Source organism: Artemia franciscana, chromosome 2 (assembly GCF_032884065.1).
Source record: "Artemia franciscana chromosome 2, ASM3288406v1, whole genome shotgun sequence".
Taxonomy (NCBI): Eukaryota; Metazoa; Arthropoda; class Branchiopoda; order Anostraca; family Artemiidae; genus Artemia; species Artemia franciscana.
Window position 1 is genome coordinate 40025839 of NC_088864.1, and position 27981 is coordinate 40053819.

At 33.6% G+C, this 27981-nt stretch overlaps 1 protein-coding gene and 1 long non-coding RNA gene across 2 annotated transcripts in view; one reads left to right on the forward strand and one right to left on the reverse strand.

Moving 5' to 3' along the window:
• Positions 1 to 27981, reverse strand: part of LOC136041511 (uncharacterized) — a 183028-nt gene that overhangs the window by 132428 nt on the left and 22619 nt on the right. The gene's annotated exons all lie outside the window — the stretch shown is intronic.
• LOC136041504 (exocyst complex component 6-like) overlaps positions 1 to 27981 on the forward strand; it is a 93711-nt gene that overhangs the window by 41382 nt on the left and 24348 nt on the right. Inside the window, 5 exon segments of the mRNA XM_065726212.1 lie at positions 404 to 475; positions 3814 to 3948; positions 12576 to 12742; positions 16313 to 16501; positions 17263 to 17500. Of these exon segments, the coding sequence (XP_065582284.1) occupies positions 404 to 475; positions 3814 to 3948; positions 12576 to 12742; positions 16313 to 16501; positions 17263 to 17500 (801 nt within the window).

Below are 27981 nucleotides of genomic sequence, written 5' to 3' on the forward strand. Positions count from 1 at the left end.
TTTGGACATTAAACCAAAGATCAACAGCTTTTGCATCAAAGAAGGAAATGATGTTTAATACCGAGCTATATTAACAATATAAATATACTAACTTATATTATTGTTCACGAAAAAGCTATGTATCTGCCTTAAACTGCAGTTGTTTTTTTTTTTTGGGGGGGGGGGGGGTGTAAATGAGAGTCGATGTCAAGACTTTTCTATTTGTCTTTTTTTTTCTGTAGAAGTTTGTTCGCATTTCGTCTTTTCTTTTTATTTTACGGTTAATAGTAAAAAATGAGACTATTCTAAACCTTAATCAGTTGTATATTCAATCACTTTTACGGTTATCATATTCAAGAAGTTTAAAGGTGTCTCTTTTTTTTCTTTATAGCATCTTTTTTAGTTCTAATTTTCCCTATTTTAGGATTTGATGACCAACTCTGATCACCTAGTGAGAATCAAAGCGCTTCTTGTGTCGTTTTCTGCAACAATGAAGGTAGAGTGTTTTGCTTATATCGAAAATTAATGGTAAATAGATAGATATCCCATTCAACTTTATAGCAATTTTATATATTCTTTTTAATTTCCCTGCATGTTTTATTTCCTCAGTTTAGTTAAATGTTAAATATTTTCTAGTTATTTATGTAAATTTGTGACTCAAAAATTGCTTTGGTCATCTTATTAGAAACATTCTAACAATGGATCCGAACGAGCTGTCATTAGGGACCATGGCTTAATTTACATCCTTCGGCTAACTTCTGGTATGACGGCGAAGAAATGTATCAATCTCCAAAGTTTTATTGTATCGTCGAAGAGGATACAAAGTTGACGAAATATAAATACTTCTTCTAAGCAATGACTTAAGTTTTCTGTAATATTACAACAGGCTTAACCTTCTTGTTAAAATTTAAAATAGCCAAATGTTCAACCGTGTTACAGAGCTGGGCGAGTTTCAACTGATACATTAGGAAAACTGTTGGTGGATTTCAAGTTAGGATCTAACTATTTCTTATGATAAAAACTGTATGTGCACAGAGGAGTGACGGTCAGGGGGAGAGAGAGTCTGGGAGTTGAAAAAAAGAAAATAATTTTTTTAGGCTGTCTTTTTTTGAAGTTGGGCTTCTTCGGCACGATATTAGAGAAGGCACTCTCTTATTTCTCGGAGAAGATACTCTCTTATTCCACATACGTAAAATACATTATTTTTTCTAGCTATGTATGAAACGGCATTTAAATGATTTTATAAAAAGTGGAAAAATCTATGAAGGAGGTTATCTGAATAAAAACTACAACATCAAATTCAACATGTCCAACAACCTTATACCGAAGTTTTTTTTATGGCTAATTTTTTCCAATCAGATAACAAACACTCGAATGTCCCACAAAGTATTCGATAGCCCCACAGGAAGGGGAGAGTTTTTACCTTTTTTTACAAAAATAAAATAAAAATTTGTTACCTAAGCGGCGATGAACTTTAATCGCCTATTAAAGTTTTTATTATACATGTAAAAATTTTGGCCTCCACAAGAATTTGCGGCTATTTTGAGCATGAGTAATTCCTCCAGCGTAAATTGATTTGACGAAGCAATTTGTCATATTTCAGAGAAACTTAAACAAGTCTTACACTTAAACAATATGGACACCAGTACACCTCATGTCACTGTTTAGTTAATTTAGTTTGTTACTGTATGTAATCAAATAATTGGGTGCTAAATATTGTTTTACGAGGTAACAGTTACCGTAGATATTTACCTTTACCTGCTCGCCGAATGTGTATATGCCAAAACTGATTAAGTTACAACCAACCTTCATTTTCACCCAGATGTTGCACCACCACATTAGGGATTGTATGTTTGTCAGTTACTCAATCAAACAATTCTAGACTAATGAATTGGAATCGATAATCGAATTCTATAGCCGAATGCCAAATTTTACTCCCTTGGACTTCCTTGTTAGCGTCCATGTAAAAGATATCGTACATCAATTCCTGAAAAATCATTTTAGGTATTTCAGGACCCCTCTTACTTATAGGATAATTTCTCTTTCCGTATACAGTTTTATTGTTGGCGTTCATTTGAAAAACTTATATTCAATATATTCAATATATATTCAATAATATAATTTATATTCAATAATATATCAAGGTAAAAAAAATAATGATAATGAATCAATCAAAACAAATAAGAATATGCACTAAGTCAAAGATTTTCTCTCAATATTATTACCGAAATATGTAACAGAGGTTTTAACAAACAAAAATGATTGCTAAGCCAGATAAGAGTAGACTTGAAGTGTCATTTGTGCTATGTTGAAAACGATTTTTGTTTTGAGCTGTGTATTTTATTTGATGTAATGTAAAAAAAAAAAAATCTTACAAGGGTAATGAAAGTTCACGGATAAGGGTAGTCATACCCACTCCCTCTCAGACCCATCATTGAAAATGATGGGTATTTTGAGCAGTGTGGATTTATTTTCTCAAAATATATACAGAAGGAATGACAATAAAAAATTAACAATATTGCTGGAAAGACCTGATGAAAGTAGACTCATTATGTAATATATAATGATATTAATTTCTGGAGTCCCAATAGTTTTAATTTCGGAATGTTTTAACTATAAAAGATAAAATTACTAAGATTTACATTGTTTCAACTAATCGAAATTAAAAGTTTTGTCCGTATTTTCGGGCGAAACTAATTCTATTCATGGTTTCTCTTTGCGCAAGGATCCCATTGACCCACCTGCTTACGGACATAAGTTTCATCCTTTTAAAAAACAAATAATGTCGAATTAAAAAGTTTTGGTACTCTTATCCCTTCCCCTTAGCGTGATATTTGAAGTCCTCCCGCCTTTTTTTATACAACCTTTGAAAGTCTTAATTTAATCTCCTCTTCCCCTGTCATTCCTGATGTATTACAGATAGATCTTTTGATAGCCTATGTGAATATACTGTCTTTTGATTTACCTCGCTACTTCACTGTGATTCGGTCCAGAGTTTAGCTGGGGCGAATAATACTTGAAAATAATAAGGCGGATCGAAGATACACATTTGTTGGCCAGGGGCTTAATTTTCTATGGGGCAGGAGGGCAACCGCCCCTCCCATACCCCCCCCCCCCACAGACCCAGGTTCGCCCCCCCATCTGAAATTTAGTTTCCAAAATCTTGTCAAAACTAAGATAAACCTGCATAATTCATCCATCAGCAGAAACAGATCAGTTGCTAAAAAGTATCTTTATGGTGCCAAATGGCTTATATTTTAGTTTTTACTATCATTTTCACTTGATTTGAGAAAATAGACTCCAACTTCGCCCCCCCCCCCGCCAGGAGATTGACGAAATTACGCCACTGTTGTTTGGTCTCACATCCTCTACCCCCATACAAAGAATGTGAAGTCACCTTTCTTACTCTTCCTCTCCTTATACTCCGAAGATTTAGCTCGGTCCCTACGAGCTGGTGCCTCAAGGCCAACCCACCTCCCCCTTAATTTGCAAATGTGTAGCCCGAATTATACATTTCCATGCATTTTTCCGTTTCTCGATGTTGATGACGTTGCTTCTTTGCAGTTAAATCTATTTGAACAAAATAGCTATATAATCAAAAACGGAAAAATGCGTGAGAAATATATAATTGGTAAAAGATTTTGTTACCATTATTCAGCTTCTAGGCTATGTTAGATAATGACCCTGTTCATAATTTTGGTTTATTTACGGTGATTATAGCATTTATCTTTGATTTGTTTTTTTATGTCTTTTATTTGACTATTATTTGTTTAACTCTCTTGTAATAACGCTATGTTTTCATTCCTTTGTTCTTGCTTTTACACTTGTTTTTAGATGTATGGATACGATGTTTCAGAACTCCGGTCTGTATTGATAAATGCATCCGATCTGTACTACGAGATATTGATGCATAAATGTACTCATAGTCTACGACTGATATTTGATGAAGATAATTACCAACCTTTAGAGGTAAAATTTTTTTTCTGTCTATTTTTCCTTGCTCGGTAAAAAACTAGATATCTCACGTCTTTAAATCGGCAAAAATGGCTCCAAAAGGTCAGTTTAGCAATTTTTCAATTTAGGATAAGTTTTTTAGAAGATGGCGATTATGTTCAAGCATAAAATTTAACTTTCCATTCAAATTTAACCAAAACTGAATAGATTATATATTTTTCTTAAGGTTGACTCCTGTTCTCGACGTTTTTTTTTTGCGCTTAAATATTTTCTTCACCATGACTTTCTATATCTTTATGTCGAATTCAAAATAACTCCCAATTACAAAATAGCTGCCATTTCCATTTACAAATTGGAGTTTGTGGGAAGGCCTAGTTTTCCCTGTTCAGCCCTAACAATCTATAAAGGAACCTAGCAACATGACAGTCTATTACCAGTGGATTGCAAAAAGCCACGTGTCTACATCCTTTCAAATATTTCAGGAAAACGAAATAAAAACAACCAAGAAACTGAATGAATTCATTCAAGATACTAAGTTTCCTCAAAGCCAATGATCTTTGCCCTGTGATCTCCATAATAGTTTTTATCTCCCCGAAACATGTATTTTGAAGTCGTTATATAGATCAAATTAAAGCGTAGTATTAAATTGATTTTCGACAAAAAGAGACATTGTGTACATCTGGTGTACGCTGACCATTTGTAATACAGCATGGATTATTTTATGTTATTGTGCAATAGAATACACTTTAAATTTATTTGTTTGAGTTTTAATGTGTAAAAATTGATACAAACTCCTGCTAAGTGTTACATGTGTCATGGGCACGCTCCAGGTTTTAGTCAAGAATACTGAAGTTAAAATTTTGTTCCTAGCTGTTCAACTTTTACTGAGGGTAACTGCCAAAATACTAAGGGTAAATATATTACTTAGGATGAATATTTTAGGTTTTTAACCTGATATTGTTAATTATTGGTGAGATGGCACTTATGCAAATTTCATGTTCTTTCATCTTTTTGTTTATGTATTTATTGACCTATTGACCTTGGCATGTTTTTTGGACTTTGATTGTTGGATTTTGATTTGGATGTTGGTTTGTTTTGGATTTATTTTCAATAAATTTTTTATGCAACAAAACACAAATATTAGCCTCGGAACTCGGAATGATTCTTTGAAAGTTAGTAAGTGTAAAAGTTGTTGTTTTCTTTGCCAAGATCATTTTGTCCCACGGACTTCTGTTAAAAGTACATTGTATAATAAAAATTTTGCATGCAAGTTACGTGGTAATGTTAATTGTAGAACAACTAATGTAATTTACCTATTAGAATGTAATAAATGCTGCCTACAATATGTGGGGGAAACAACTAATAATATATATAAAAGATTTTCTGGACATAAGACAACAGTTAATAATGAAAAAACTAATAACTATCTAGTTCAACATTGTAATAATGGTAAATGTTCCATATCAGATATAACTGTCACAATTTTAGAAAATTTAGAATTAGAAAATTTAAATAAAGAAGAGAAGAATAATAGACTACGTAAACAGGAGGATTTCTGGATCCATACTCTTGGTACAGCTTATCCTTTTGGGCTAAATGATCGTGAAGCAAAATATGGTGACATGTCTCATGTTGTTGTTAAATGTATTGATGGTTTTATGGACCATCCTTCTTTTACTTGTCCTACTAAACGTAAAAAACGATCGAGAGGACATAGGAAAATTAATAGAAAAAATGAATTAGATGTACATATGCTTTCTATAGATCTATGCCAGCTACTTGAATCTAGGGGTATGATTTCTGTAATAAAATGTCTAAATAATTTATCCAAGAGGAATTTAATCAAACTTTTCCGGATTGTTAAGAATAATACAGCTCTTGATTATAATTTTAAAGTAATATGTGATACAATTTGCATTCTAACTAAAACAAAATTTATTTCAAAAAAGAAAAAGTTCGATAAGATTAGTAATAAGGATAACAGATTATATTTACCTATTAATTTTACTTGTAAGCAGATTGAACATATTAATTTACCAGAAATTTTATATCAGCGGCATGTGAAACAGGCCCTTCCTAGTAATTTGAATTATAATGATAGTCCAGTTTTAACTTATAAATTTTCAAAAACTATTGGGCAAATTATTTTTAATTATAATTTAATACTAAAAAAACTAGATAGTGATATAAATTGGAAACCGGTTTGTAATTTTAAGCAACTTGGCCCATTTGTAAATCCTACTTACAAACATGTTTTAACAGGGGACTTGTCAATAATAAAGCAAGATAATCTTCAAATTATAATGAATAAAGGGGCTAATTTACGTCTTTCTCATCATCTGAAACCATCGAGTGTTCTTGATGGCTTGGAAAATGATTTTGATTTATTTATTGATAAGTGGTGTAAGAAAGAGAATAAAAATAAACAGAGTTTTCAAAGTTGGAAGAATTTAATTATTAGTAGAATAAGAAATAAAATATATTCTAACTTAAAAAATAGTAACACTGAATCATTATTTTATAATGCGAAGATTAAACAAGCAATTGCTAATCTAAAGAATGAATTTGTAATTGTGCCAGTGGATAAAGCTACTAATAATTTTGCCATAATTTGTCAGAAGCTGTATTGTGATATCTTAAAAAGGGAGTTATGCACAGCTAATGTTTACGAAAAGGTAAATATAGAGGATGAGAATTTAATTGAAAAGACTGAAGAAACACTTTTTAAAAATTTTAATATTAAAATAAATGACAATGATAAAAAGTTCCCTTTCCTATACTGGACTGTAAAATTTCATAAGAATCCCCCTAAACAACGGTTTATTGCTGGAGCAGCTAAATGTCCAACCCGCATTGCTGCTACTGACCTCTCTTTAATTTTAAAGGAAATTGTAAATAAACTTAAAACCTATTGTTCTGGTATTAAAAATTTTTCGAATTTTAATCCATATTGGAGTGTTAATAATTCACTGCAGGTGATAGATTCTTTAACAATGGTTTCAGCTAAAAGAATTGAGTCTTTCGATTTTGCGACAATGTATACTAATTTATCACTTAATGTAGTGTTTGATAATTTAAAAACTGTTATCAAGAAATCTTTCCTCTTATCTAGTAAAAGGTTCTTAAAAATAGACATTTATAATAAAAAAGCTATATGGACAAACTGCTTTAATACTACAGTTAACTTGAGATGTTACAGCTTGGATATGATTTTTAAGTTATTGGAATTTGTTTTATACAATACTTATATAAGATTTGGGGGTGATTTGTACAAGCAAATTATGGGAATTCCCATGGGGGGGGGAATGCCAGCCCATTTATAGCTGACTTGTTTTTAAGTCAACTAGAATATAAATATATAATGGATAAGAATAATCCAATTAATTTAAAACATGCTTTGTCAAATAATAAAAGATATTTAGATGATATTTTGGTCTTAAATTGTAAGGATTTCATTGATATTTCTAAAAATATATATCCATCAGAGCTTATTCTTGAGCCTAGTCATGGCGCTGGTCATGAAGATCATTTCTTAGATTTAAATATTAATATTTGTGATAATAATAAATTAAGTTTTAAAATGTATAATAAAACAGATGATTTTCATTTTGAAGTGATTAGTTTCCCATTCCCTGAAAGTAATATACACTCAAATATCACATATTCAGCGTTTTTCTCACAGTTACTTCGTTATGCAAGGATTTGTAGCAATTATATTGATTTTAAAAATAGATGTAAAATCTTAAGCCAAAAATTGATATCAAGAGGTTTTTCTGCAAATAAATTTACTTGGCAATTTAAAAAATTTAGTTATCATTATAACGAACTTTTAAATAAATTTCAAAAGAATTATCTAGAAATACTTAAAGAAATTTTCAACTAATTTCGGAGGTTCGAGAAATGTTGTCACAGCGCCATTTATTTTGAATTGTGTTTCTAATTGAGTTGATTTTCTTAAAAATTAGCCACATGGTAAAGATGAATTCTATAATTGTTTAGTTCATTCAGGTTTTTTGCAATGTGTTAATATTTGTGATTTGATAAAATTTATAATATTTAGTTTACCTATTGTTGCTAAAGGGAGGGATATATTAACAGGATAAGCTTGTTTTGGTTTTACTTGGTTGTTTTACATTTGCTGGTTTTTTTTTCATAGGCATGTATTTTGGGGGTGATACCTGACGCGGGGATGCCATGGATATTCTGTGGTAGCCACAACACTGTGCTGGGTAGAGAATTTAGAGTGGCGAAACCTATATAGGCCAGTGTATTCTCCTGATGAGCCCTTATGTTGGGTGTTGCCTCTGAATTATTTGTCTATATTATTTTTTCTATTGTTTGGTAAATGACGACTTATACTTATTGACGACATGACTGCCTGTCCATGGATTATTCTTTATGGTTGATTGTGTGTGGCTATGCTGTTTGACCTATGTGATTGTATGGATGAGTAGGGTTAAGGCCTCATTCAAGTGCTGGTCTATATTAATAACTAATTTAGGAAAACAGTCTTCCTTTTCTCCTTCTGCCTCTCTTTTTTCTTTTCTTTTTTTTTGTGTTTGTGCTGTTGCATTAGTGATTTCTCTTTTCATGATAACTAATATATCAAACAGTTCGTGGTAACGAACTGTAGTAAGGAGCGATCCGGCTCAATAGTAACCAAAACTCTAAAAAATTGAATTTTGATATCAATAGCTACATCAAAAGAATCGCATTTTAATGCTGATTTTAAATATATAAGTTTCATCAAGTTTAGTCTTAGCCATCAAAAGTTACGAGCCTGAGAAAATTTGCCTTATTTAGGAAAATAGGGGGAAACACCCCCTAAAAGTCGTAGGATCTTAACGAAAATGACACCATCAGATTTAGCGTATCAGAGAACCCTACTGTTGAAGTTTCAAGCTCCTATCTACAAAAATGTGGAATTTTGCATTTTTTTTGCCAGAAGACAAATCACGGGTGCGTGTTTATTTGTTTTTTGTTTTTTTTTTGTTTTTTTTTTCCAGGGGTCATCGTATCGACCACGTGGTCCCAGAATGTCGCAAGAGGGCTCATTCTAACGGAAATGAAAAGTTCTAGTGCCCTTTTTAAGTGACCAAAAAAATTGGAGGGCATCTAGGCCCCCTCCCACGCTCATTTTTTTCCCAAAGTCAACGGATCAAAATTTTGAGATAGCCATTTTGTTTAGCATAGTCGAAAATCATAATAAATATGTTTTTGGGGATGACTTACTCCCCCAAAGTCCCTGGGGGAGGGGTTGTAAGTTACAAACTTCAACCAGTGTTTACATATAATAATGGTTATTGGGAAGTGTACAGACGTTTTCAGGGGGATTTTTTTGGTTTTGGGGGTAGGGTTGAGGGAGGGGGCTATGTGGGAGGATCTTTCCTTGGAGAAATATTTCATGGGGGAAAAAATTCAATGAAAAGGGCGCAGGACGAATCTGGTCACGTTAGAAAAAAATGTCAAATTAAGAGCTTAATATACAATGCTGGGTGTTTGGAGCCTCTCTATTATGGAGTATAATTTGAAAATAACACAACTATACCAGCGATAAAACATATATACCACAACCATAACTCAACTAACGAAAGAACTGCTAAGAGATAACACAACTATAAAGCGAAAACAGGTGAAAACTAACGGGAAAATAAACGAACTAAGAGGTGGAAGGGGCCCAGAGAAAAAATATATCCTTTTTCAATTTTGAGCCTAACTTCCGCAAAGCAGTAATAATGTCAGAAGCCCCGAAATACCGAATTATTTTCTTTTCAAACAGTTCGTGGTAAGGAACTGTAGTAGGGGCGGCCCGGCTCAATAGTAAACGAAACTCTAAAAAACCAAATTTTGATGCTAAAAGATACATCAAAAGAATCGAATTTTTACGCTGATTCTAAATATATAAGTTTCAATTACTTTAGTCTTTGTCATCAAATGTTACGAGCCTGAGAAAATTTGCCCTATTTTGGAAAAAAGGGGGAAACATCCCCTAAAAGTCATAGAATCTTAACGAAAATAACACTATCGCATTCGGTATATCAGAGAACTCTATAGAAAAAATTTCAAGCTCCTATCTAAAAAATGTGGAATTTTGTATTTTTTGCCAGAAGACAAATCACTGGTGCGTGTTTATTTGTTTGTTTGTTTTTTTTCCCCAGGGGTCATCTTATCGACCAAGTGGTCCTAGAATGTCGCGAGAGGGCTCATTCTAACGGAAAAGAAAAGCTCTAGTGCCCTTTTTAAGTGACTAAAAAATTGGAGGGCAAATAGGCCCCCTCCCATGCTCATTTTTTCCAAAAGTCAACAGATTAAAATTTTAAGATAACCATTTTGTTCAGCATAGTCGAAAACCATAATAACTATGTCTTTGGGAATGACTTACTCCGCCACAATCCCTGAGGAAGGGGCTGCAAGTTACAAACTTTGACCAGTGTTTACATATAGTAATGGTTATTGGGAAGTGTACAGACGTTTTCATGGGGATTTTTTGGTTTGGGGGGTGGGGTTGATGGGAGAGGGCTTTGTGGGAGGATCTTTCCTTTGAGGAATATGTCATGGGGGAAGAAAAATTCAATGAAAAGGGCGCAGGATTTTCTAGCATTACTATAAAAAAAAACAATGAAAAAATAAACATGAAAACGTTTTTTCAAATGAAAGTAAGGAATAGCATTGAAATTTAAAACGAACAGAGATTATTACGCATATGAGGGGTTCTAAAAATACTTTAGCATAAAGAGCGAGGTATTTAGGAGGAGATAAATACCTCGCTCTTTATGCTAAAATATTTTTAGTGATTTCAACTATTTATTCTACGGCCTTTTTGATCCAGGGGTCATTCTTAAAGAATTGGGACAAAACTTACGATTTAGTGTAAAGAGCGAGGTATTAACGAGGGTACAAACCCCCTCGTACACATAATAAAAATATAAAAATATAAAAGTTTGTTACGTAAGTTAATTCTTAAGTTACGTATATTTCTTACTAATAAAAACGTTCGTTGAATATTAAAAGTTCTAGTAGCCTTTTTAAGTAACCGAAAAATTGGAGGGCAGCTAGGCCTCCTTCCCCACCCCTTATTTCTCAAAATCGTCTGATCAAAACTAAGAGAAAGCCATTTAGCCAAAAAAAAATTAATATACTAATTTCATTTCAATAATTTATGTGCGGAGAGCCAAAATCAAACATGCATTAATTCAAAAACGTTCAGAAATTAAATAAAAAAAAACTAGTTTTTTTGACTGAAAGTAAGGAGCGACATTAAAACTTAAAACGAACAGAAATTACTCCGTATATGAAATGGGTTGTCCCCTCCGCAGTCCCACGCTGTTTACGCTAAAGTTTTTAATTGTTTTAAAAAGTAGAATTGTGGCAAAGTGTCAAACTTTAGCGTAAAGAGCGAGGAACTGCGGAGGGGACAACCCATTTCATATACGGAGTAATTTCTGTTCGTTTTAAGTTTTAATGTCGCTCCTTACTTTCAGTTAAAAAAACTAGTTTTTTTTTATTTAATACATAAAAAGCACGAAGCCCAGTATTCTGGGATTTTATGGCTACTCCTAGAATACTCTACATTGCACATATGCATCGGTTTACCACACCTTCCATCTACGAACATACCAATACAGTATTATAATTCTGCTCGAGAGAAAAAAGAAAATCAAAACTCATACCCATACAGGCAATGACGTCTCAACTAGCAGCGGAAATCAATCCTATCTAACTCATTTTTCAACAAAGAATGCAACCCATTCTACGGCGCTGGAAGAGCATGGCGTCATTTTATTCAAAATGGTCGAAAGTTTTGATAAATATGTTTCTGGGGATAAGATGAACACCCTTAAATAATATGAATTAGTAATTGTTTAAAACTAGTTATATAATGGAAAGGGGTGGCCTGTTCAATTTCTCAAAGGCTAGAGCTATTTATAGACATTAAGAGAAGGGTATGCAAAGCAACTGAAGGTGAATATAATAACCATTTAAGCAGAATTTTTATGTAATAATGAAATAAGAATTTTTTGTCATCTTATCGAAGGTAGTTTAGAAGAGTAGTCTTGGCAAAGAATTATCTGATTGTTAGTAGCACTGAGGAATAATTAGTAGGGACAAGGGAATTGTCATCTGGATTTTGGTTGCAGTTTTAACTTAAATTTAGAAGTAGCCTAGATGTTCAACCAAAAGGAAAGCATAAAAGAGAGAGTCACAATGTCAGTTCTTTTAAGAAGCCTACTAGGGTAAGTTTATAGATTTATTTTCAAAATTTATCAGTTTACTCATCTAGAAATTCCATTTTGTTGCTACCGTGTTGTCTTTTACAGAAAGTACATAAAATTACATAACGCAAAATTTTATGTAGAACTTGAGTGTAGATGGCAGAGCTTACGTTATGGACTTGCTCGTGTAACATAAAATTTTGACTTGTGCTAGAGCGAAAGGCTATATAGTGTGATGGAATCAATAAGTGTCTGCCGAATTTTTCAGGTTGTTATCTCTGCTTTTATCATTAATATTAATTTTACTAATGTTGTTTGAATGAAGCATTAACTTGTAGCTCATTTATTTGTCAATGCATTATATTATTATGTTTTTTTCTATAAGAGATTTATTAATACTTCTTAATGGGAAAGTCTTGTATTTCGCAGGTATCCTCTGAGGAAGAATATAAGAAGCTAATTGATTTGTTTCCTGAAACAGCTACAGCCAAGTATCCGATCAAATATCCGTTTTCCCCAATGGTTTTAAAGATCTATCTCCTGTTTAAGGAGTATATTTTAGAATGTAAACAATTTGTTCAGGATATGAGCCTCAGGTATAAGTTACTTTCGTATTTTATCGTCTCCCTGTCTTGTCAAACAAGGGAAATTTTCTGAAATAAATACACGCTTTGTAAACCTCTGAAGTAAATATTGGTATTTTAAATTTTTGAAATAAAAACTAAAAAGAAGTCATACTATAATGATATTTTTCAATAAAAATTAAAGATCTTCTTATTGCTTGACACCAAATTATGTTATTGGGAGTGAATGTCGTGCGTCTCTTCTTCGTGCAAAATTGTTAATATTTACTTGATTGCGTTTGACGTCCACGGGAAATATAACTCTTTTTTTCTATGGTTATTATTGTACTTTCTGTCCAGGATATCCACCTTGTAACCCAATTTCTGTTTTTTTTTTTTTTTGTTTTTCAAAAGCGACACATCTCAAAATGACACCTTCCATCGAAACGAGTAAATCGTTTTTGGTAATTATTGCAGCATTATTAGAATAACTACTCCTTCTACTACTACTAAGAACTCACTGCCACACCAAGCCGCCTGAGTCCAACACAACTGCGACCCTTCTCCTCTACTCTAATCCATTTTAAAGCTTCCCTGTTAATCCCTTGCCAAGAAATCCTAATTCCCTGTATTCTTGACCCTTTCGGATACAACCGACTTTCCGTTTGTTCCTAGACGATCGCTCTAGAAGGACAATTTTGGGCAATCTAGAAAGTGGAATTGAACCATATTTTTTGTATTGCTTACTGTTTAACGGTTCAGTCAGGTGGGCCGCCAGAAGAATCCGTAGACAATGTATCTTAAAAGCATCTAACAAAAATTCTTCCGTCTTTCGAAGGGCCCACGTTTTAGAACAATACTTGACCATTGTCACTATTGTAGCCTTCATTACTCTAGTCTTGGTTCACGGACTTATCTTCGTTTTCTTCCCAACTTTTATCAGTTATGGAAGAACACCCTGGGCCTTGGCTATTCTACTTTTAACATCTTCACAGGATCCACCATCTTTACTAACAATACTACCTAGGTAAGTTCAGCTATCCACTTCATCGATCGTCTCGCTACCCAATATCACCACTCTTCGTTCATTTGCTCCCAGTCCAAGTGACTTAGTCTTCTTACCGTTAATTTTCAAGCGTGTGCTTGCGCTATGTTCTCCCAAAACTTCCAAAAAATTATTCATTTTGCTAATATTTTCATTTGGGAGACTCAGATAACCGTGCAAGGATAGGACCTTCGCTAAAGCTATTCTGTCAGCTGAATCAAACACTTGTTCATAAGCTATAAAGCTAAGGACTGATGGGGTCTGATGACTCATACACTTCTTAATTTTTAATTTAAGAGTAGAAATTTGGTTGACTCATCTTCTTCCATTTCTAAAACCACACTGTTCTTCTCTTAAAACATTATTTACAGCATCTTTACGTTTAAAAAGTGTCATCATACTTAGTAATTTTTTTCCTACAGGAAACAAGCTAATGCCTCTATAACTACCACTCTTATACTCTTTCTTATATAAAAGTTTCAAGTTTCCTAAAATTACTCCGTACTCCTCCTTTTTCAAAAATAATATTCATAATCTTCAGTAATTTGTCTCGAACTTCACAAGCATCATATTTAAAAATAAAAAAAATTCGGTTACCACTCTGTCAGCAATTGGGACCTTATTATTTTTTATTCTTTTTAGTAATGTCTCTAATTCTTTCTCGCAAAATAGATCTTCATTTCCTTCCAAAGTGTCACAGTCTTTTTTATTCTTTTCTATATCATTTACTGTAACTTCATCACGGTTTAGCACATTCTCAAAATGTTCTGCCCATCCCTCTTTAACTCCATCATTATCAGCAATTGAGGCTTTATTCCTGTCTTTAATTAGGACAAGTACAGATAGACGATTCCTTCTCAACTGTTTAATATGCCAATACAATATTTCACTATTATGCCGTCTGGCCGCATCTTCCAGATTTTCAGTAATTTTATCCATGGCCTCCGCTTTACACCTCTTTAATTCGTATTTTAATGCTTTCTCAATTTTCCTTACATTCTTCTTGTTCTCGTATGATCTATTACTCAAATACTTTTCCAAAACAACATTTTTACAACGGATTTGGTTGCATTTTCTCGCGTTCTTTTTTCATTATTAACCAAAATACCTTTTTTATGGTACTCGGTATTTACCAAGTGACATGTAGCGATCGCAAATTCTGTCGGTCTGTCTGTCCCGGTTTTGCTAGTTTAGGCTTTTCCAGATAAGCTAGGACAATGAAATTGTGCAGGGGTATCAGGGACCAGACCAGATTAAATTAGAAATAGTCGTTTCCCTGATTCGGCTACTGGGGGGGGGGGACGGTCAACTCGGAAAAATTAAAAAATTGAGATATTTTTAACCTAAAAACTTTTGACCGGATCTTAATGAAATTTGATATTTAGAAGGAACTCATGTCTTAGAGCTCTTATTTTAAATCCCGACCAGATCAGGTGAAATTGGGGAGAGTTGGAGGGGGAAACCAAAAATCTTGGAAAACTCTTAGAGTTGAGAAATCGGGATGAAACTTGTTGGGTAGAATAAGTGAATGTCGTAGATCCGTGAATGACGTAACCGGACTGGATCCGCTCTCTTTGGGGGATTTGGGGGTCCAGTGCGTTGGCGACTTCGGTGCTTCAACTGATAGGCGTGTCAGGGATCTGCACAAATTGACTTGATAAAATAGTTTTACCCAATTCCACCATCTGGGGGGCTGAAGGGAGATGAAAAATTAGAAAAAATGGGGTGTTTTTAACTTACGAGTTGGTGATTGGATTTTAATGAATTTTGATATTCAGAAGGACGTCGTGTCTCAGAGCTCTTATTTTAAATCCTGACCGGCATTGAGCCTCTGATTTTCCTTTTAGATCAATCTATTGATTCTTAGAATTTGGCCAGAGCTCATGCCATATGAGCTCTTGGCTCTTGGCTTTTCCGACCTCGTCACAAGTGCCATATGAGCTCTTAGCTCTTATTTGTGTTTAGAGTTTTTTTTTCTAAAAACGCTGAGGGACGCATTTGGCTATTTCTTAAAAATAGTTAATTGAACAGTTTATTTTCAGTCAATGCTTAGTAAATTATTTTTAGAGATAAAATAAGACAACTTGATGTTGCACGTGCCAATATTTGCTGTCAATGTGCTGAAAAATCAGAAATAATTTTTTTAATCTTCAGCGCAATCAAAGATGCCAATTGTTTGACAAAACAGTTTCAATTGTTTTCTTCTCAGAAATAATGTTAAATTGCGTAGAATACGCTATTGAACTGCCTCATAGCTGCTCTCTTGCTTTTCCCAAAAAATCTTCAAAGAAAAGGATATACAAATGCTGCCAGAAATTTACTTCAGTCTTGTGGGATTAAATTAAATGTTATTAAGCTGTATGGTAACTAAATTGTACGTAATTTGGTTTCTGTCGGGTTGGTTTCGCCTAAGGTGATATTTAATTTTATGTTGCTGAGTTCCGAGTTCGATGAATTTTTTTATAGTAGCGTTGTTTGTGATGTGCCTTGTATGGTCGTGTCGTCTGAGAATCATTTTGGATAATTCATTAACATTGAGAACATTTTTTTTTTTTCAGTCGAAGAGAGCTAGCTGAAGGTATTTCGAAAGCTGTTACTCTCCTTATCGACAGGTCATTGTCCGGCTGTTTCTCAGATCTGCTGAAGTCAAATCTTTCTATTCTACAAGTAATTCAGCTTTCAATTAATATTGTTCATCTAGAAGAATCTATGAAAGCTTTGGAAGCCTACATCCGGGATTTGAATAAGTAAGTGATCTGAACTTCTCGTTATGGGCATATATATATTTTCTTGTTAACTAATCCCAGATACACTTCGAGAAATCTTAGTGTTAGCCTCGTGGGAAACAATCTGTCCTACCAGCTGAGTAAGTCTAATTCTATTAGTGTATCTTTTTCCAAGGGCGTGGAAGGTTTTAATCTATGAACTCATTAGGATGACAGAAAGAGATGCACAGCAGATAATGTTGTAATTTGTTTAGTTCTCGTGTGGTGATCGAAATATTTTGAAAAAAGGGAGATTAGAAGAAGAGAGATTGTCTCGATTTCCATAAAAGTAACTTTTTCCTCAATTTAAATCAAAGTCTGTCAAGATTCAAAGGTTTCAGAAACAAAATCAGGGTCTATTCATTGTTCATGGGTCAGGTTGCAAGTACGTGGTGCCAACTGGTAAGTTCTAGCTCCAGGATTTTTTTTTTCTTTTTTTTTTTTTTTTTTTGATGAAAAATTTTATTTTTATTGCTTTTTCATCTGAAAACATGTTGTGTATATATATAAGACAAATTAATCGTTGATGCTTTGAGGTAATGTATTGATTTCTCTCAGCGTTTCTTAGGAAATTTTGACATGCTTTACTATATATCATATGTTGCTACATATAAATTGTTACATAGTAGGTGTTTTGATTCCTTTTGGATGATAACACACGACTTAATTTAACCTTTGCTTTTACTAGGCACTAGGCACAGTTGCTTTCGAACCAATTAAGTCCTTCTTTCTTCTTTCTTCAGCATTCAGGAGGGTGCTCAATCTGTAAAACTCCATGGCACGTTAGTATTCAAAGATTTGCTATCTGAGGCAGAAAGTCAAATTTATGAGCGTCTGAAGTCGAAAATCGATGAATTTTTTGAGCTCTCCGCTTATGACTGGACTTTATCCGAGCCATCCGGCCAGCCATCTGGATTTGTTTCTGATTTAAGATTCTTTCTAAATTCTACATTTTCTGCTTTTGGAATTGCTGATCTGAGGGTAAGAAAAGCTATATTATTCTTAATACTCTTTCTATTTTATCTTTCTAAGAACTAAAAATACTGTTTGATAATATGTTATAATAAATAAATAAAGGTATCTCCAGGCTACAGTCTTCACAGAGGCTCTGGGCCTAGCCCAATAAAAAATTGTTGCAGATTTCTTCAGATAAAGTTCTGTAACTTTTCAGTACTGAAAATAATTGGAGCCGGCGCACTAGGAATGAATTAGTTAGGAGGGAAGTGCCTCCATGTGTTGTTGTTTTTCCTCGCCACTTTGTATGGAATATGTGATTATAGGACCTTTGGTGCAGGCTTCTTTGATTTCAGATTGAAAGTTCTGATACCCTTTTTAAGTGTCAAAGGTTATTGGAGGGGTACCGCCCCTTCATGTGCCATTTTTGTCCCAGGGCACTTCTAACTCACCATTCCATCTGATAGTAATTTCCAGATAGCCATTTATCTTGGAACACTTGAAAGTTCAGTAAATATGCCTCAGGGATAACATAACCAAGCTAGCCCCAAAGGCCAGAGACATAAATTATGCAAGTTGGCCATTGTTTCCAAATAGATTTTATAGTTGAAAAAAGGTGGATATGTTTCATCTTAGCTATTGGGTTGGCTTAAATTTTTTTAATGATCTGATTTTTGGCTTGGTCTTTCTTGGGATGGGGCGGGTATAAAGGGTCTGTAAATCAACCAACAACTGGTTGTCCCTGATCAATTTGAAACTTTGCCATAAATCTCTTGGTAAAGGGGGGGGGGGCCTAATTAAAAAAAAGTTGTAAAGAACTTATGTCCTTAGTCCTTTGCAAAAGAGGACTTCGATGCATAAGAAACGATGGAAATGAAAAAAAAAAAAATTGGAAAAGTAGGATTTGTTGTTCTCAAATGGATTAAAATCACATTCATAAGTTTCTCAGCCAAAGGAACCTTTATTCACGTTTAAAAGATTTGAGAAGGGTACGACATCCTCCAAGAATGGGTCCAAAAAAGGGACGATTTTTTTTTTTTTTTTTTCACATTCCTTTGAAATCTATATTTGCAAATCCTCGGACTAAGGAGGCTCAATTTAAAAAAAAAAGAAATAAAAAATAAATAAAAAAGTGGCTTCGCTTGAAAACGGTCCCAAACAGACCCCAAAAGAGTTTTCTCAACGGTGTGAAAGCAAGATATGTAAGTCCCTGGACCAAGGGGACCCCAATGTGGAAACAAGTCACTAATCTGCAACACTAATTATGGTGAGAAAACCCCAACAATGGGGCTCGAAATAGACTAGAAAATAATATTTTCCATGCACAATGAGCTCTGATTGGCAGAAATAATTTAGGTTTGGGGTACGGGCTTCCCAAAAAGGTGGCAAAAGATCGAACTCTAGTGTATAACCTAAGGAAAAACAAATTCTTAGGTTGGTGCAGCGACCCTCCCCTCCCAAAAAAGGAGGCCAGAAAAAGGTGAAATTCTAAATTTTTTGATCTGTTTGGAACTCTCAGAGATTGATCCTTGCGTCAAGTGAGTATCACATTCTTGTGGGGGATGTACAGGGTGCCAGAGGGCCCGAAAATGGGTGGGACAACTGCTTGTGGCCATTAATTTGAAACTTGCGTCTGCAAGTCTGTGGGGACTAGATAGCCCTAATGTACCGAAATAACTTTTCGGGTTGGTGGCAATGGCCCTGTAAACGTGCCCTGAATTGCGCACAAAAAAATATAATGATCTGTATCGATCCATTTGATCGTTAATTTTTTTTTTTTAACTTCTTGAAACATGAATCTGTAAGCTCTCGGGCCATGGTGATCTCTACGTAGGAAGAATCTTTTGATTGTAAGCCAAAACTCTTATCTCTCGATCGGCTGGAATATTTTAAAACTGTTTAGGAATATCCTGGACTTAAATTAATTCAAACGCACTAACTTTTACACCAAAACAGAACATGAAAAGATTCTGTTAATAAAATTGGGGATTAACGTTCGTTTATATTAATTTTTGTCGATATGATGGGGGGGGGGGGGGGAGAATGACTTTACCCCCATAAAAGCCAAAACTATACAGATTAATTGAAAATTATATTAAAGTCTCCCTGGGTTCCAAGTAAAATATTATTAAAAACAATCACGCAAATAAGTACAGCTTTGATATTCTAACTGAATGTTCAATTTTTTTCTAAATAAATAGCAGTCCAACATTTTGCTTTTAAGCAATGAAGCTGATTTTTTTTTCTCCTTTCTTTTTACTACCATTCATACAAGTAAACCTCGATAAAACTTTTGCAGTAAAAAAAAAAGATTGAATAGAAAAACTTGTCTAAGAAAAACTTTTTACTAGAAAAATGAAAATTAAAAACATTCAAGTCAAGCTCAAAACGAACAGAAATATCACAAAAAAAAGAAGTGCAATAACTCCCCTTAACTCTGTAAAGACTAAAGTGTATTATTCATTTTATGCATGATTAAATTTAACCAATCGATCTAGTTTCATTTATCTAATTAAGTACCCTACTTTCAAATGTATAGAAAATTAGTTGGTTAATCATTTTTTGATTAGCCAATTCAAAATATTGTTTCAACAAGCTGAACGAATTGATCCAAAAATTGTCAATTTTTGCTTAATTTTTGCTGTTCTTTCGGCTTATGCTTCTAATTTAAATAGAATCGCAAAATTGTTAATAGACCGCAAATTGTTGACAAAAATGTGTACATTTAAAATAGCAAAATTCAATTGAAAATTACGATTGTAATTATTCGAAGAAGCATTTTTTTCTTTCTTAAAATTTTGATTAGAGTTGTGATTTTCTTTCGCTTTTGGAGATGTCTTGACAAAAAAAGGGGAAAAAAACATTGTTATTAGCTATTATTAAATCGGAAATGGCGCTGGCCTTTTAGTGGGCATGAGGGGGGGGGGGGGTGTTACTCTTGTTTGTGTCAGCACCTATTTGTAAACTTTCATTAGCATTGTCATTTTTGTTGTTGCTGTTGCTGCTGAAAAACTCACAGTAGAAAAAACAAAATGATTTAAATAAATCCTACATAACATTCTAGTCTTCATGGGGTTTAAGAGGATGGGGGTTCATTTTTTGTTTTTCTCGAAAAATATGTTTTTTAAATGGTATTAGGTCAAACAGAACCGTAAGTAAGTAGCTACAGAGATGTTATAAACTAGGAGATAACATGTTTAGAAGCTCTTTGTAACCAATTTGTCTCCCTCTCGGTCTTTGTGCTATATCCATAAAACTTTTAGTAACGGATCTGCAAGAAACTTTAAAATCTAAAACTATGTTTTTTAGCTCATTTCTCTATATTTTTATCACCCTCTTGCTATTGATGCTTGCATAACTAACTACGCTTGAGATTTTGCTACATAAATAGAAATTATAGATACTGAATGACAATTAAGGAACTGACGTCTTCTTGTCTCCAAATATTAATGTAAGTTCCATTGGCACGACATGACTGTATGTTTTTTTTTCTTGAGAGAATGTTATTTTCTTGTGAGGTTGAAGTGGGTGGTGATGGGTACTTGGGCAGAAGCTTATTTTAGGAGTCAAGTTTCGAAACCCCCCTCAAAAATAGGTTTGACTCTCCCTCCTTTGAAATTTTTCGTCCGACTCATAAAAATGTTACAAAAATGCATATAAAATTTTTTTATTGTTTTTTTAAAGTTTTTTGCACCTCCCCCCAAACAAAAATCCTGAATACACCCTTGGTGATTACTTTAACAGAGCCATTTATAGTTTAAATCTATATTAAAATATTTAATGAAATGACGTTTGGTACATCAAGAGGAACATAAAGAGACTGAGGCTGTCATTGGTAAAGGGGCAATATAGCATGTCTGTTTTCTTTTTTTGGAGGGAAGAGGTCTTTTTTCGAAAAAGTCCCTATGGCAATTGGGTGCCTAGCAGGTTAGCCAACCAGAGCGTGAGGCACTAGTCTTACGCGTTTACGTCTTATAGAAAATGAGTTGTTTGCTAACTGACAGTTTATTTAATAAAGATGATAGTACTAAAGCACTAACAAATTATGCTACTGAAAGTGCATCTCCAGTCTTGATTCTTTCCCCACTTTGAATATCATTCTGAGCCCTTGCTTCAAGCCTCTTAGGCTCTATGGTTTTAATATATGGAGAATCGGCTTCAATTTGAACAGGGCGATCAATATTCTTTGTAATAGTTGGTAAACCTTGGGGATCAAGATGATAAGGAATAAAGATTCCCAGTATATTTCCTGATTTTTACGCTTGGCTAGCATGTTTCCTTATGGAAGGTTTCCGACTGGATTTCGGATTGAAACCAAATTTTGTCTATTATAATGTATGTAGTCCTTTATTTTGGCCAAATAACTAGTAAAGTTTCATATAGTGGCTTATTCTTAGGATTAAATCGAGGGGGTATTTACTTTCTCCTACCTAATGAGCACCTCCGAATGACATTTGTTCTGTCCCACTAGGTACACTTCTCTCACTTTGTGCCTCCTTCGCCACCTTTGACACACTTCTGCTACACGTGGAACACGGCTCCTACTGTACAATATTCTTGAAAATAGCCAACCACTAAAATTAAATCAGAGTCAAGATAAGCCTTTAGAAAAATAATGGATGGTCAATTTTTCATTAACAAAATTTTTCACTGTTACTTTAGTTTATTTTTCTAGTTTGAAATTTGGATTTATTGATGGAAATGTGTCTTGTGTTTCTTTTTGTTTCTCAAAAAGTTTTTTTTTAACGAAAATAGACAGTACGTCGGTAATCATGCCCCAAAAAGAATAACCGGTGGTGACACGTGAAAACGATCAATATTGGTTTCTGGTCTGTTAAACATCAGCTTCTTATTCATCCGTCACCATTACCAAGCTCTAAAAGAGATTTCTACGAAAATAGCCGTTATATCTATTTATGAATTTTGTGCTAGGCGTATTCCCCCCTTGGAAAATTTTTCCAACATGCAATTGAGCAGCAAAAAAGTATGCCAAACAAATATGATGAAGAAAAGAAGCAATTTTGAAATATTCTACTTATATGCAAATAAGTGGTCAGAATGTATGGTGAAGAATATCTTATCATGAAAAGAGAAATCACCAATGCAACAGCACAAAAAAAAAAAAAAAAAAAAAAAAAAAAAAAAAAAAAAAAAAAAAAAAAAAGAGAGACAGAAGGAGAAAAGGAAGACTGTTTTCCTAAATTAGTGATTAATATAGACCAGCACTTGAATGAGGCCTTAACCCTACTCATCTATACAATCACACAGGTCAAACAGCTTAGCCATACACAATCAACCATAAAGAATAATCCATGGACAGGCAGTCATGTCGTCAATAAGTATAAGTCGTCATTTACCAAACAATAGAAAAAATAATATAGACAAATAATTCAGAGGCAGTAACCCAACACAAGGGCTCATCAGGAGAATACACTGGCCTATATAGGGTTTCGCCACTTTAAATTCTCTACCCAGCACAGTGTTGTGGATACCACAGAATATCCATGGCATCCCCGTGTCAGGTATCACCCCCAAAATACATGCCTATGAAAGAAAAAAAAACAGCAAATGTAAAACAACCAAGTAAAACCAAAACAAGCTTATCCTGTTAATATATCCCTCTTTTTAGCAACAATAGGTAAACTAAATATTATAAATTTTACCAAATCACAAATATTAACACATTGCAAAAAACCTGAATGAACTAAACAATTATAGAATTCATCTTTACCATGTGGCTAATTTTAAAAAAATCCGCTCAATTAGAAACACAATTCAAAATAAATGGCGCTGCGACAACAATTCTCGAACCTCCGAAATTAGTTGAAAATTTCTTTAAGTATTTCTAGATAATTCTTTTGATATTTATTTAAAAGTTCGTTATAATGAAAACTAAATTTTTTAAATTGCCAAGTTAATTTATTTGCAGAAAAACCTCTTGATATCAATTTTTTGGCTTAAGATTTTACATCTATTTTTAAAATCAATATAATTACTACAAATCCTTGCATAACGAAGTAACTGTGAGAAAAATGCTGAATATGTGATATTTGAGTGTATATTACTTTCAGGGAATGGGAAACTAATCACTTCAAATCAAAATCATCCGTTTTATTATACATTTTAAGACTTAATTTATTATTATCACAAATATTAATATTTAAATCTAAGAAATGATCTTCATGACCAGCGCCATGACTATGCTCAAGAATAAGCTCTGATGGATATATATTTTTAGAAATATCAATGAAATCCTTACAATTTAAGACCAAAATATCATCTAAATATCTTTTATTATTTGACAAAACATGTTTTAAATTAATTGGATTATTCTTATCCATCATATATTTATATTCTAGTTGACTTAAAGACAAGTCAGCTATAAATGGGCTGGCATTCCCCCCCATGGGAATTCCCACAATTTGCTTGTACAAATCATCCCCAAATCTTATATAAGTATTGTATAAAACAAATTCTAATAACTCAAAAATCATATCCAAGCTGTAACATCCCAAGTTAACTGTAGTATTAAAGCAATTTTTCCATATAGCTTTTTTATTATAAGTGTCTATTTTTAAGAACCTTTTACTAGATAAGAGGAAAGATTTCTTGATAACAGTTTTTAAATTATCAAACACTACATTAAGTGATAAATTAGTATACATTGTCGCAAAATCGAAAGACCCAATTCTTTTAGCTGAAACCATTGTTAAAGAATCTATTACCTGCAGTGAATTATTAACACTCCAATATGGATTAAAATTCGAAAATTTTTTAATACCAGAACAATAGGTTTTAAGTTTATTTTCAATTTCCTTTAAAATTAAAGAGAGGTCAGTAGCAGCAATGCTGGTTGGATATTTAGTTGCTCCAGCAATAAACCGTGGTTTAGGGGGATTCTTCTGAAATTTTACAGTCCAATATAGGAAAGGGAAATTTTTATCATTGTCATTTATTTTAATATTAAAACTTTTAAAAAGTATTTCTTCAGTCTTTTCAATTAAATTCTCATCCTCTATATTTACCTTTTCGTAAACATTAGTTGTGCATAACTCCCTTTTTAAGATATCACAATGCAGCTTCTGACAAATTATGGCAAAATTATTATTAGCTTTATCCACTGGCACAATTACAAATTCATTCTTTAGATTAGCAATTGCTTGTTTAATCTTCGCATTATAAAATAAGGATTTAGTGTTACTATTTTTTAAGTCAGAATATATTTTATTTCTTATTCTACTAATAATTAAATTCTTCAACTTTGAAAACTCTCTTTATTTTTATTCTCTTTCTTACACCACTTATCAGTAAATAAATCAAAATCATTTTCCAAGCCATCAAGAACGCTCGATGGTTTCAGATGATGAGAAAGACGGAAATTAGCCCCTTTATTCATTATAATTTGAAGATCATCTTGCTTTATTATTGACAAGTCCCCTGTTATAACATGTTTGTAAGTAGGATTTACAAATGGGCCAAGCTGCTTACAATTACAAACCGGTTTCCAATTTATATAACTATCTAATCTTTTTAGTATTAAATTATAATTAAAAATAATTTGCCCAATAGTTTTTGAAAATTTATAAGTTAAAACTGGACTATCATTATAATTCTAATTACTAGGAAGGGCCTGTTTCACATGCCGCTGATTTAAAATTTCTGGTAAATTAATATCTTCAATCTACTTACAAGTAAAATTAATAGGTAAATATAATCTGTTATCCTTATTACTAATCTTATCGAACTTTTTCTTTTTTGAAATAAATTTCGTTTTAGTTAGAATGCAAATTGTATCACATATTACTTTAAAATTATAATCAAGAGCTGTATTATTATTCTGTAACAATCCAGAAAAGTTTATTTTTACATTTTTATTGTGTTGCGAGAGCAACACTTTGGTTTTGTCCTTTTTTTTTTTTTTTTTTTTTTTTTTTTTTTTTTTTTTTTTTTTTTTTTTTTTTTTTTTTTTTCTCTATGCCGGCGATGTCGGCTTATTCCTGGAAACTGGTAAGGGTCTAACCTGTGCGGTTTTTACGGAAAGTGTGGATCTCTGGCGGGGTTGATGAATATGGCATTACATTTTGGAAAGCTCCGCAGAGCTCTTGCCTGGGACCAAAGGGATGGTTTTTGCTTGTTCACGAGCCAGAGCCTACGGTGTGCGAAGTGAAGTGGAATTATGTAGCCTATGTCAGAGAGGAGTATCTGAAGTTGTGCAGCCAAGCTTTCGTTTCATCAAACCATGTTTCTACTGTCGAGTGGAAAGCTCCGTTCTAGCAGGCAAACAGGCAGGCACCACTTTCAAATTGAAGATGGACTAAATCTATAAGTGTTAAATATATGCGGCAGTTACCCGCCCCCACATCTTCTTTGAGTGATAAATAGAGAAATTTACAGAAGCAAAAAAGCGGCATTTTCACACGGGTCCGAAAGTGCTCCCGTGATTTTGGCTGGGTTTACCATTTGTTTTTTCGGACTTGGGATTGAGGTAGAGAAATGTTATCAGATGTACCTCTTAAACTTTAAAAGTTCCGTCATTGCTAAAGAAATTGGAGCTTATCCTTTGCTCCTTTCTAAGTGGTGACGTTAGAAAGTTGGCATATGGCAAAAAAATCAACTTTTGAACTAAGACAGATAGAATTTTTTTTCGACGGCAATCGATAGCTCTTGATGAGCTGATCAAAGTATATGTCATCCATTTTTTGGTACAAAAATTTTTTCATGAGATATACTATTTTGAAAGTTTCAAAAGGTTGACAACTTCAGTAGTAGGGTACACACTGAAACCAAAAATAAGCCGATACCAATTGTGGGACATGTGGGGGACTTGTAAGTAATAATCGTCTGTTAGGCTACAATCATTTTTAGTGAAGAGGGGTTTGTAACTTTTGCTAGTTGGTGTAGCCTACCCATACTCACTGTAACCTAGAATTAAGTGTTTACGCAACGGGTACAAACGATAACGTAAAACAACGAGACAGTTTCGTAATAATTAATGGAGTGTCATCTATGGTGTTTTGATCCTGAAAAGTTACGGATAGCTTTATAATACCAACTAGATTATGTAAGATATTGCTCCAAGTCTTGATCCGTTACGATGTCTACGATTGAAAAGGATTTAGTTCAACTGGGTGCAAAATCAATTTAGTCCCTTCTTTCGATATTCTTTTGTTATTGTTGTTTTTTCAACGCTGAGGAATAGCCTTTGATCACGTGATTACTGACCGTGTTCTTTTGTGAACATAACGTTTTAAAAGCTTCCTTTAAGATGACAACTTCAGCGTTTAACCTATAGCAAAGAAACAAAACCAAAGTATTGCTCTCGCAACACTTTATTCGGCGAAGCCAGACAAAGGCTGCCGCAACACTTCACGTTGCTCAGGCAACGTAGGTCTAGTTTAAATAATTCTCTTTCCGTGTTTTTGGGGGTGGTGTTATCAAAGATGACTAGGGCATGTTCTGTGGATGAAGGATGATATATTACCAAAGATTGTCCTTGTCGGCCAACCGTCTAGGTCCAAACGAAAAGTAGGTCGTCCCCAAATAGGATGGGAGGATGTGGTAAGAAAAGAATTAAGGGAAATGGGAACTTCCTGGGAGGGATTTAAGAGGGAGGCTTTGAACAGATTGGGATTAAAGAGGAGCGTGTTGGTGCTGTGTTGGCCTCAGGCGGCTTGGTGGTGCAGTGAGTTGTTAGTAGTAGTAGTTATCTTAGTAGGGCAAGATAAAGGTTAGAGAAAATAAGTTTGAAAAGAAGAAATTAGTGACAACTGTAGAAGGATGCCCCATGATGGAAGAGGACAGAGATAAAAGGCTTGGACTAAGAGGTACGAGTATTTAGCTTCCGTGGACTTGTTCTGGTACCGACCAGAGACGTCACTAGCCAAAATCTCATAGGGGAGCAATGGACTTTACCAACTGGGTCCTCGTTTCTACCGGTTAATTTAATTGTTATTGCTATTAAAACCACTTCACAAAAAACAAATAAACACGCATCCATGATTTTTCTTCAGGGAAAAATTCAAAATTCTACATTTTTATAGATAGGAGTTTGAAACCTCCACAGTAGGGTTTTCCAATATGCTGGATCTGATGATATGATTTTAATTTCAGTCAAATGCCTTTTTGGAGTTGTTTTTGCCATTTTTCGAAAATAAGCAAATTTTCTCATTCTCATGGTGTTTAATGTGTAACATTACTTAATGAACTTCACATATTTGGAATCAGCATAAAAGAATATTTCTTTTCACGCATAATTGCTATCAAAATTGTTTTTTTTTTAGAGTTCCTTACTTTCAGTTCGTTACCACGAACTGTTCGATTCCACGCCATATATTCTGCATGTATTTTAGAATATAGGTAGAATTCCCATAATCCCTTCTTTTCTTATTTTTTTTTATATTTGTCGGAATTTCCCTTTGGGGGCTCAATTTTACATGCGGAGATAATTTTAGGGGGCAAATTTCTAGTGGGGGGAATACGCCGCACCCCATATTTTTTTTTAAAGTCAT